The sequence below is a fragment of the Streptopelia decaocto genome (assembly GCF_964273445.1).
Source record: "Streptopelia decaocto genome assembly, chromosome: 7".
Classification (NCBI taxonomy): domain Eukaryota; kingdom Metazoa; phylum Chordata; class Aves; order Columbiformes; family Columbidae; genus Streptopelia; species Streptopelia decaocto.
The window spans coordinates 47,537,338-47,549,965 of NC_138661.1; the positions used below are offsets into that span (position 1 = coordinate 47,537,338).

The 12,628-nt window shown below is 43.7% G+C and overlaps 1 protein-coding gene across 6 annotated transcripts in view; it reads right to left on the minus strand.

The window, feature by feature from the left end:
- Nucleotides 1–12,628, minus strand: part of LDLRAD3 (low density lipoprotein receptor class A domain containing 3) — a 128,586-nt gene that overhangs the window by 76,009 nt on the left and 39,949 nt on the right. For 5 of the 6 annotated variants that reach the window (XM_082057531.1, XM_082057528.1, XM_082057527.1 and 2 more), the window contains one exon: nt 11,790–11,936. In XM_082057531.1, coding sequence (XP_081913657.1) covers nt 11,790–11,936 — 147 coding nt within the window. Of the gene's footprint in view, nt 1–5,473; nt 6,746–11,789; nt 11,937–12,628 lie in introns of those variants that run through there. The other variant, XR_014184541.1, reaches the window with a different exon arrangement.

The following is a 12,628-nucleotide window of genomic DNA, read 5'->3' on the forward strand; positions in this document are numbered from 1 at the left end:
TTTTGAATGTCTCCAGAGAAGGAGACTCCACAACCCCGCTGGGCAGCCTGTTCCAGTGCTCTGTCACCTTCAAAGCAAAGAAGTTTTCCCTCATGTTTATATGGAACCTCCTATGTTTCAGTCTATGCCCATTGCCCCTCATCCTATCATTGGGCACCACTGAAAAGAGTCTGGTCTCATCCTCTTGACTCACACCCTTCAGATATTTGTAAGCATAAATAAGATCTCCTCTCAGCCTTCTCTTCTTCAGGCTGAACAGACCCAGCTCTCTCAGGCTTTCCTCATAAGAAGGATGCTTCAGACCCCTAATCATCTTTGTAGCCCTCCACTTAACTCTCAAGTAATTCCTTGTCTTTCTTAAACTGAGGAGCCCAGAACTAGACACAGTACTCAAGATGTGGCCTCCCCCAACCTGCTGGTTTTACTCTTCTTAATGCACCCCAGGATACCATTGGCCTTCTTGGCTCATGGTCAACCTTTTGTCTACCAGGACTCCCGAGTCCTTGTCTGTAAAGCTGCTTTCCAGCAGGTCAATCCCTAACCTATGCTGGTGCATGAGGTTATTCCTCCATAGGTGCAGAACCCTACACTTGCCCTTGTTGAATTTCATCAGGTTCTCCTCTGCCCAGGTCTCACTGAATGGCAGTTGTCTGCTGTATGAACCACTCCTCCCAGTTTGCTATCATCAGCAAACTCAGTCTCTGCATCCAGGTCATTGTTGAATAGGTTAAACAAGACTGGACCTAGTACTAACCCCTGGGGTACCCCACAAGCTACAGGCCTCCAACTAGACTGCACTGTTGATCACAACCCTCTGAGCTCTGCCATCCAGACAGTTGCCACTCCATTTCACTGCCCACTCATCTAACCTACACCTTCTTAGCTTGCCTATGAGGTTGCTGTGTGCCACAGTGTCAAAAGCCTTGCTGAAGTCGTCATAGAAGGCTTCAGGTTGGTTAAGCTGATTTCCCCTTGGTGAATCCATGCTGAATACTCCTGATAACTTTTCCTCTACATGCTTGGAGATGACATCCAGAATAAGTTTTTCCATCACCTTTTGAGGGATGGAGATGAGGCTGACTGGCCTGTAGTATCCTGGGTCATCATTCTTGCTGTTTTTGAACATTGGACTGACGTTGGCTTTCTTCCTGTCCTCAGTTACCTCTCCTGTTCTTCGTGATCTTTCAGAGATGATGGAGAGCAGCTTAGCAATAACATCTGCCAACTCTCTCAGCACTTGTGGGTGCATGCATCAGGGCCCGTGGATTTGTGGCTGTCCAGCTTGTGTAAACGATCTCTATCCTGGTCCTCCTCAACCAAGGGAAAGTCTTCCTTTCTCCAGACATTCTCTCTTACCTCTTACCTTGGAGAAACTTGAAAATCATTATAGTGGGCTGTATTTTCAGACTACAATATATTTCTAACCAAGTCTAAATCCCCACCAGTCCAGGGTCGATGAAGAATAAGTGTGCAGATACAAACACTTTACAGAATCACAGAATGTTAGGGATCGGAAGGGACCTCAAAAGATCATCTAGTCCAATCCCCCTGCCGGAGCAGGAACACTTAGATGAGGTTACACAGGAAGGCGTCCAGGCAGGTCTTGAATGCCTCCAGAGTATGAGACTCCACAACCCCCCTGGGCAGCCTGTTCTAGTGTTCTGCCACCCTCACTGTGAGGAAGTTTCTTCTCAAATTTAAGTGGAAACTTTTGTGTTCCAGTTTGTACCCATTACCCCTTGTCCTATCATTGGTTGTCACAGAGAAGAGCCTGGCTATGTCCTCGTGGCACTCACCCTTTATATATCTGAAAAAAAACATTAATGAAGTCACCCCTCAGTCTCCTCCAAGCTAAAGAGACCCAGCTCCCTCATCCAGACCGCACTCCCTCAGTTTAGCTGTGAGGATGTTGTGGGAGACTGTGTCAAATGCCTTACTCAAGTCAAGGTGAACCACGTCCATGCTCTGCCATCATCCAATCCATCTTGTTATGTCCTCATAAAAGTCAATGAGGTTGGTCAAACATGACTTCCCCTTGGTGAAGCCATGTTGACTGCCCCTAATGACCCTCTTATCCCTGATATGCCTTGAGAGGGCACCAAGGACAAGTCGTTCCATCACTTTCCCGGGGATCGAGGTGAGGCTGACCAGTCTATAGTTACCCAGGTCCTTCTTCTTGCCCTTTTTGAAGACTGGAGTGACATTTGTTTTCCTCCAGTCCTCAGGCACCTCTCCTGTTTCCCAAGACTTGGCAAAGATGATGGAGAGTGGCCCAGCAATGACCTCAGCCAGCTCCCTCAGCACCGCAGGTGCATCCCATCCAGACCCATGGATTTATGGATGTCCAGATTGCCTAACTGCTCCCTAGCCCAGTCCTCATCAACCGAGGCAAACTCCTGCATTGTCCTGCCTTCCTCTGGGGCCTCAGCGGTACGGTGCTCCTCAGGACAGCTTCTGGAAGTGTAGACAGAGACAAAGAAGGCATTCAGTAACTCTGCCTTCTCTGTATCTTCTGTCACCAGGGCACCCACCCCATTCATCAATGGGCCTACATTGCCTCTGCTGTTAGTTTTATCTGCCATGTATTTGAAAAAGCTCTCCCGTTGTCCTTGACCCCTCTCACCAGGTGTAATTCTAAGGAGGCCTTAGCTTTCCTAGGTGCCTCCCTACACCCTCTGACAACAGCCTTATATTCTCCCCAAGTGGCCAGACCCTCCTTCCATGATCTATAAACTCTCCTGTTCCACTTGAGCTTACCCAGCAGCTCCCTGTTTAACCACGTAGGTCTCCTGGCTCCCTTCCTTGACTTCCTATGTGTTGGGATGCTCTGATCTTGTGCCTGGTAGAAACACCAACCATCTTGGGCCCCTTTACCTTCAAGCAGCCTTGCCCATGGGATTTCCCTTAGCAATAGCCTGAAATGGCCAAAGTTTGCCTTGCTGAAGTCCAGGGTTGCAATTCTGTTTGCTATCCTGCTCCTACCACATGAGGTCCTGAACTACACCATCTCATGGTTGCTGCAACCAAGGGAGCCCTCAACCTTTACCGCTTCAACCAGACCCTCCTTGTTAGTGAGGATGAGGTCCAGCAGTGTACCTCTTCTAGTCAGCTCCTCCACCCTTTGCATCAGAAAGTTATCATAGAGGCACTGGAGTAACCTCCTAGACTGTGGCTGGCTGGCTGAGTAGTCCTTCCAGAAAACATCAGGGAAGTTAAAATCCTCCACCACAACCAGGGCCTGTGATTGTGAGGCTGCTCCCAGCTGTCTGTAGAAGCCCTCATGAACTTCCTTACCCTGATCTAGTGGCCTGTAATAGATGCCCACAACAGTATCACCCTTGCCAGCCTGCCCCTTAATTTTCACCCATAGACTCCCAACTCGCTCCTCATCCATGCCTGGACAATACTCAATATATTGTAGCTGCTCTCTCACATAAAGAGCGACTCCACCACCATGCCTGGCTGGCCTGTCTTTCCTGAAAAGGACATAGCCATCCATGACCACATTTCAGTCATGTGAACTGTCCCACTATGTCTCTGTAATTGTCACCAGATCATAATCTCCTGACCAAACACAGGTTTCTAACTTCTCCTGCTTATTCCCCATGCTGCGCGCATTGGTGTCCAGGCATTTCAGAGAGCGAGCTGAGCACACCAATTTCACCCTAGGGGTATGGAAGGCCTCCCAGCCCTCATGAACTCTAGAGTGATGCCCTACTGATGCAAGCCCAGCTACCACCCCATCCCCCTTTGAGTCTAGTTTAAAGTTCTCCCATTGAGGCCTGCTAATTCCTGTCCCAGCATCCTTTTGCCCCTGTGAGATAAACCTTCCCACGTATCACTGTTTGGACTGGTGTCTTGTAAAACCAGCTGTTATCAAAGTACCAAAAGCCCTGCTTCTAGCACCAGTCCTGTAGCCAATTGTTTAGGGACTGGATTTTTCTATTCCCTCTCACATCATCACCCAAAACTGGAAGGAGGGAAGAGAAAATCACTTGAGCCCCAGACTCTTTTACCATCTGTCCCAAGGCCTTGAAATCTTTTTTCATTCCCCTCAGACTGTGGGATGCAGCTTCCTCCCCATCTGTCTGAAAGATCAGCGGTGGGTAGTAGTCCGTCGGGTGCACCAGGTTGGGGAGCATCCTGGTGATGTCCCTGATCCGGGCTCCAGGTAGACTGCACACTTCCCTACGATGAGGGTCAACTCTGCAGATTGGGCCCTCCGTCCCTCTCAGAAGGGAATTGCCTACTACAATTATTCGTCTTTCTTTCTTATCTGAGGCAGTCTTGAGGCGTGGGGTCAACTGCCTCTTTCTATGTGACCTCGTAGTTGAGCCTTGCACCACATCCTCACCTACCTCCTCTTCAAGATCCAGGGCCTCAAACCTATTACGGAGGGGCACGTGGGGAACCAAAGTAGGTAGGGAGGGAGGTTGCCCACGGTCCCGAACTGGAACTAGCTTCCAACCCTTGTCATCTTTTCTGTCCCCTACCTCTGACCGACAGCGACAGGGCAGGGGTTGTCTCAGGTCTTCTCCCTCTGCCCGACAGGGTAAGGGGTTCGTCTCCTTTTGGGTGGTATCCCCCTGCAGCCTCCCTGAGTGGCACGCCAGGGAGTTATACCACCAGTAGATTTCCTTTTCACACTCCATGATGGTCCTCAGTGTCTCAATCTCCTCCTTAAGCTTTGCAACCATGCTGAGCATATCTTGCACCTGCTCACACCTCACACAGGTGGGATGCTGGCCATCGTCATCCAGCAGCAGCAGGCTCTGGCACTCCCTGCAGCCAGAAACCTGAATAGCCATGGTTCGGGGCAGACAGTCTGTCTGAGTTGCTACAGTCTTCTTCAGACAAGCTCTCTTTCTGGTCAAGACCATGGTCAGCCACAGTACGAAACACTGGCAATAGGTGAGAGTCTAACTAGCAAAAGGTGACAACCTCTACACCCTAGTGCACAAGTTACCACACCCACTGCTGCAGCACAGAGTGGGTGCTACTCACCCCTGTCACAAGCCAACTGCCCCTTCCAGCACCTGGTGGGCAGTGACGCGTCACTGTCCTCCCGGAGGCTTTTTCAAGACAAGGGGTGGGGGTGTGATCACTCTCGCTGCGGTAACGCCCGCTCCACGTCAGCTGCTCTTGCAAGGGCTGCAAGGAGCTTCCGGGTCTCTCAAGAACGAAAGTGCCCCATTGAGAGAAAAAAAAAAAACAAACCAACAAAAAAGGCTTCTCTGTACCTCGAAGTTTTTGCTTAACTGGGACCCGCCAAGCTGCCTCCAATCAGCTAATCTCAGGAACTGAGTCTTAGTTGTGTCACATCTCCTACCCCGTCACTTCACCTCCTGATGACAGCAGAAGATTCATAGTCTTTTGAGACTACAAAGCATTTATATAAAATTCTGTGTGCCTTTAGATAGTTTAAATGGAACTGAAAAGCTACCCAACGTAGAAAAGATAGACACACAGTGTGGAATGTGACAAAATAGGGCATTTTTATTATATAGAAACATACAGTTCAAACTCTACAGGGTAAAATCAAAAACATGGTTAGGAGACACATAAGAGAAGATGAAATTAAGGATTAATATGCCAATATATCAACAATGAACAAGTTAATTACAGCATTATCTCAAATATTATTCTACTAACCTGCCAAAATCAGTTAAAAATGCTTCCAAAACCAACAGCAGAAGTATGGTTACAGCCATAAAAACACAGATCATTCACAATACACATTGACCACTTTAATGAAGCAATTCATTTAATGAAGACATTCTACCCCATAGAGAAGACTTGTTCATAAAGACTCCGTATGAAGGACAATCAGGGCAAGATCTGATGATGATGGATTGGTGGTGATGAAATGAGCTTTTTTCTACCACAGTTGCAGATGTTCCTACAGAGGTCAGCTCTTGCTAGCCAGTGCAGAAGTGTGTTGACAACACATTCTTACAAGCATGGATGATGCTCTGTTGCTCAGACATATACTCCAATCACATAGCCCTTAGCATTGACTCAAATTTGTGTTGAATGGGCAACAGTGGCAACTGGTAACAGAAACATTTGAGAGACAGAAGTTCCTAACACAAGAACACACTGCCCCAAGGCTATCCTTGCATAGTTTTTTTTTTCCAGACCATGGCCTACACTCCTTAGCCCTTGGATTAACACAGCTAGTCACTATATTCACTGTGTGCCACTGTTTGCTCACAGCTGAACACACAAACTTGGCACTTAAGAAATGGTTCTCAGAAGAGCAATAAAGGAAAATCTAGACTTCTGGGTATTTGGTATGTTTAATTCTGGCTGCTGTCATGCCAGGCACTTAGTACAGATGATGTGCCATGCTCTGAATCTGCACCATCTGCTGCTCGTTAGCTGACAAAGGCAGCAACATGCCATCTCTCCGTAAGCTCTTGCTCATTAGCTGACAAAAGCTGTTTTCAGTGTTCACATTGTTCTTTCTGTAATAATCTAATATAAAGATCTACAAACAGCAAAGAAAAGAGGAAACAAAGATGACAGTAAATTATGAGTTTAGCTACATTAGCACACTCTTAACTCTCAAGGAGAGAATCCTTCCAACAGCTGGATGCAGGTCTTGGCCCCAAAGGAGTATCTCAGCAGCCAGGTATAAAGGTCAGCACTAAAGATAATCCATTTACCTCAAATGTTTTGAAATGTGCAAGCACACATTTCTAGGCTCTTTCCATTCAGGTTCTCCATTTTGGATCTTCCATATCTGTTAACAGACAGAGAACAGAGTAGCTGACTGCATGCAGCTCACACCTTGACCAGTGCAAGCAGTAACCCCAGATATATATATATATGCCTGGTATGCAACCGGCACCTATAAGCTCCACAGGAAAGTCCTGTTAGTAAAGATTCTGCATGTGTGAAGAGGAGCCTTTCACTATAAATCACCTACACAGCTAAAAAGCAGTAGGAGTCATTAAAAGTCCACTAACATTTAAAAAAAACCTGCATGACAGTTACTGGACTACAGAGGCTGATGAGCAGTCCAACAGACAAGAATCAGCACAGCTGGGGGAATGAACTACAAAAGGCTTCTCCATTTTGCGAGATGCACTGATGACAGCAGATTACTCAAACTATAGAGAACCAGAAAAACTCAGAAAACATTTGCACGGCTATGGTAAATTAATTCTTTTTCAAGCTCAATTAGTGGCTTGGAGGAAAAGCCAAAGAGATAGTCTGCTTCAAGGAGGAGCAATTCTTATTTATGATAATGAGAAGGCACTGTCTCAGCTTATTCCTTCCCTATCATGCCTTTTTTCAGCCCTCCTCTCCAGATAAATCCAGGTAAAATTTTTCTGTCGGCACATCACCATGACAGAAGGCAAGAGTACAAGAATGTTCTATGCACTAAATACCACACAGATAGCTGGCATGGGAAGTGTTAAACCGATCACAGGTCAAAGCACAGAGGAAGCAAGGAAGATGACAGATGGTATGGATTCTGGCAAATGTGAGAAATGAAGAAAAAGCCCCCAAACAAAGTGACACAGTTAACAGAGATGATCCTGCAAAACAGGAGACAGAAAAGGGACAAAAGGAAGAGAGGGAAGAGATAAGGCACAAATGGACAAGGTGCAAGTAATTCTGCTTTGCATCTTATTTCCTCCTTACAGCCAGACAAGCACTTTTCACTCACTGGCTGCAGAAAATGAAAACCAGACCATAAGCTTTAAGTTTTCCTGCTGGAAGGAAGACAGATAGGATGAGATGCTACAACAACGGAATTAATAAAAGATTGTTGGACATCCACATTCAACTGCAAGACAATCCAAAAGAAAAAGAAAGACTTTGCACATAACCACATATGTGTGCATGAAATTTCTTCAGTCAGCACACTAAAACACAGCATACTTCACAAAAATACCAGTCCAAAGTATCAAATGAATCCTATAACCAAACTCCTATTCACACATAAACACTTTAAAGCAAGGTTAAAGCCTTTCAGCATGAACTAGTTAGTCGATGAGGAATCACAGACAAAGAAGCTTAAGGCACGGCTCAGAGCAGTAACACACTAGGAACTCAGCCATCTCCTGCTGCTAATCCAACTCCTACAGCTTTGTCTTCACTATCAACAGCTCAGCTAATGCAAAGCAACATCACAACAGAAAACAAAGGACTTCAATTTTGCTGCAAGGTAACTTTTAGTAAGTAGAGACCTATTCTGATAGCAGAAAGGTAACAAAAGTCTAGCTTAAAACAATTAAAAAATCAAAAAATTTTATACCTATATCTATACATACACACTCCAACCTTTGCAATGCTGGCATGACACTTTGAAGCATGGCTGGCCTCCCTGGAGTTGTCTGACACAAATAACACAAGACACACTGGCATAATTACACAACCAGATGTGACACACACATACACATTTTGAATGTCAACTGTTGTTTCTTTTCAGCTGCTGTTTCTGCAGCCAAGAAGAAAAATCTCCGGGCTCCTACATTCCCTTCTCTCACTCATTAAGTCCAGAGGATCTGCTTGGTTCAGCTTCCGTCTCATCACTGGAAACTGATCATGTACCAGAAAAAAAATTTCCCAGGTTACATATTCAAACCCTGGAAGAGGTGCCCAGTGGGGCTGTGGATTCTCCATCCTTGGAAATGTGTGAAATTTGACCAGACAAGGCTCTGAGGAACCCTGATCCAAGTTAGTCCTGCTCTGAGCAGATAGCTGGACCAAATGAACTCCAGAGTCCTTTACAACTTAGAGTAATCTAGAAGCCTATCTTTACAGATTGACACAAACTGGAAGGGGGAGAAGAGACAACTGATTTTTCTTCCTTTGCCCCTCTCAGACAAGACACTAGGGCTGCCTTTCAGTGCCTTAACTCTGAGCTAGAAACTCCTCTAACACCAGATTCGGGCTGTACAAGCCCATCCAAATTTTGATTACTTTCTCATCCAAAGTTTGGTTGGTAGCACTATAGCAGTACACCATAAGAATAGGATCATTTTCAAAATTCAACAAAAAAGCTAATCAAACTTTTTTAGTGACACGCACTGTATGTATATACTCATCTAAGTGACTGAATTGTCCCTCTGAGGCTATTAGCAAGGTTAGTTGATTAGCAGGAGTCAAAAGGGATTGTTTTCTGGGTTAGAAGGACCCAGAAAAGGACTGTCATCTTTGAGACAGTAAGCCAACTTCCTCAATTTAGACATAAGTCAACAATTAACAATGCAAACCCTTCCCGGCCTCCAGTGACTCCTCTCACACCCCACGTCTCTACCATGGTGCACATGCACAGACTGTAGCTACACGGGCATATTTAGCATCTCACAGGCACATTGGCTGGTTCATTAGACATGCTTCTCATGGCAACACACAAAGAGTTAAAAGCTGCCTACTAGAATGGAGAGGATGGAGCTGCAGAACAGGAAGGCTGAAGCTCTCCAGATGCATTAGAGCAGGGGTGTCAAACTCATTTTCACCGGGGAGTAGTAGCATTTATACAGTCCTAAAATTACGTTTGCCCCTTTGAAGGCAACCACTAGGCTGATGTGGCCCCCAGTGAAAATGAGTTTGACACCCCATATTAGAGAATGTTGCCTGCATTAATATTATTTTTTTTGTTTGGAGATTCAAATGAGGAATATCTCTATTCTGTTTTGGCTTCTCTGACTGGTTAACAGCGGGCCAGCACAGGATATGAAACTTCTGCTTACCCTGTTGTCTCTTTTCCATGTTAACTTTACATTTATGAAGGTGATCAGATAGCAGATAGATGTATAGAAGAGGAAAGAAGTGTCTAATTATCTCTGTTAATTTGTGCAGGATCAAAAGGATGCTCATCCAGAAAACTGTTAACCAACCAAGTGGGCTGGGAGTATTTAAATAAAAAACTAAACAAAAGACAATTCTGCAAAAACTGAAATTCATAGTTGCAGCATAGCCTAGATCAGTGAGGTTTATTTAATTCTGTTGTGACAAGAACAACTCTTAAGAACTGTAATTTTGCAGCTATTTATTTATATTTTATTGTCAGTTACCATGTCCATTACTGCCTGCAATTCACTAGATCTGACTGATTTTGGTAAGGAAATTTTTGAACACAGAGTCACAAAGTATATTTTCCTGTTACTGATTCATGGGTAAATATCCAGCCCAACTTTCATTAAGAAAATCTTCATTAAGGTTAATTAAAATCTTCATTAAGATTTTCCAAGTGCATCAGGTGAAACAAAATTAATGCAAGGCAGACGATGACAACATTCTCAGAGACAGAAAACCTCCTCGTTCGTATCCTACATATACAGAGAAGTGCCATCATTCAGCTTGTTTTAAGAAGTAGAAACAGCACACCTAAAGAATTGCTAGCAGCATATTCAGGAGCTGGGTAATGAGGAACCTGAGCGTCACACAGCTGCTGTCATCAGAAATATTTCACAAAAAAGATACAGGTTAAACTTTGGACATTTTCTATTCTTGCCAAAGCTCCCACTAACAAATTCTGCTAGGATTTAAACAGAACTGCATGACAACGATCAATCCTTACAACAGATCCATCCTTTCCTAAGATGTTAAAATCTAAGCAAGAAAAATTAACTTGTCTTCAATGCTGCAACATAAGCCTGATGCTTTATAAAGACTGCAAAGCACCAGATATTTTATACAGATACTTTTAATGCCTTAGATAGGGAGAAAAACTCACTGGTTTAAATCAGAACTACGTGTGGAGATTTCCACAGCACAGTTACTAAAGCCTCCTTATTTTAAAAGGGGTAGATAAATGGGGTTAAAGAAGAGGCATCAAGTTAAATAAGCAAGAGTATTTAATGGAACGTGGTATTTCTAGTCAGCTAGTTTGGAAGAAGCTATTCTTCCTTCTGCTCCGTAAGCAAATCTAATCATGTCTTTAAGTGTCCTGGGAAATGTAAGCTTCTTATAATTCAGTTTAAGTTTAATGAAAACATCCATAAAGTACAAATGTTAAGGAGAAACATTTGTCAGACGAAAAGGAGTCACTTCTCAGAAATTTCTCAGTTGCTCTAGAATCACATGAAATTTGAGGTTTTTTTCTCTCCTAACTAGATTTCAAATCATAGCATTATGCTGCAGGATAATCTAGCCATCTGGGTAAAACATGTAGGCCAGGAAGTTTCATGCTAACTGATGGCTGAATAACATTAACTAAAGCTTAATTAATGCTAACAAAACGACGAAATCACAGAGGAGAACCAGATGAGATTTTTTTTAGCTCTCTAGAACTGGGAGTTCTGTAGGGAGGATTGAAACATGTAAACATTATTAGTCAATTCATTTGATTTACTTTCCAGAAAGCTAATATTAAGTTGAAAAGGGTTAAGAATTACATTTTGACAGGAGAGAACAGAAATAACAGGATACAGTCAGCAATTTCTAAATGAAAGGAACTAATTTTGATGGTAGTGGAAATCAACTTACAGCACTAGGCCAGCATGTTGAAGCAGTATACGCAGGATCCCTAAAAGTTCACAGAGCATCACTCTTCCACTGGAAGAATCACAAGTCAACTCTGTTTCAATTTATCCATCCATGAATAGGAGTTTAGCAGCCTGCTACCAAGTGCTGTATTAAAATCAAACAGTCTGAAGAACCTTAAAGGTTCTTACTGTATCCCTTAAGGATATAGTAAGGAAGGCTGTACATTTTTTCCAACAATAACTAAATTAAGAAACTGGTAGTAGCTTTGCTACTTACCTAATATACACCAGTAATGCTACCTAACCAAGCCTTATGATATTAAGCATGTTAAGGTCACTTACGGCATTCCTTCTCATCACTGTCATCAAAGCAATCCGGCAGCCCATCACACTGCCAGGCTCCTGGGATACAGCGCCCGTTACTGCACATGAAGTTTCCAGGAATGTTGCATTCATTTGTGAAGTTATTCCCAGGCAACAGCTGGCTCACTGTAACAAACAAAAAAGAGGGAAGTTTACAGGAGATTTTTAAAAAGGCAGTAAAAGCAGGCACCGAGCAAGCTGTTTATCAGTGGTTGAATGAAGATGAGACAAATGGTGTCTTGGCCCTGGATATTTTGTCATTATCCTTATCAGTATTTTTAGTATGATACTTGGTAGCACTTTTTTTTTCCCTAAAACACTCCCCACTTTACATATTTCTTTCTTGCTATTTTCTTTATAGAAACATATGTGCAGCCTTCTATGTACCCTTAGGTCAAAGCAAAGTTTGCTAAAAAAAAAAAAACAACAACCCACCAAACAAAAAAACTCTCCTTCACATGGTTGATTTAAACACAAGTAAAACAGATGAGGCTACAAGAACCCAAGTCAATACTCTCATGCCTTTGTCAGATCAGTAGTTAGCTTGCAGAATAGTTTTGTTGTTGTTTGCCAATGGCTAGGAACTAAGTAACACATTAATTCATACCAGGTTTTCAATTAAGTTTTAAGAGTATTGCTGCTGATCAAAGTTAGAATTGAGCTTCTTGGTGTTATTATATTCCCTGGCATACAATCTATCCACTATGACAGTTGACACACTGTGAGTCTGCCGAGTGGAGGGGGTTTAGTAGCTGGGTACTGGAGATCAAGATAACAGTGCAAGAAGGAAACCTGGAGATTTTTCTTCAAGGTTAAAC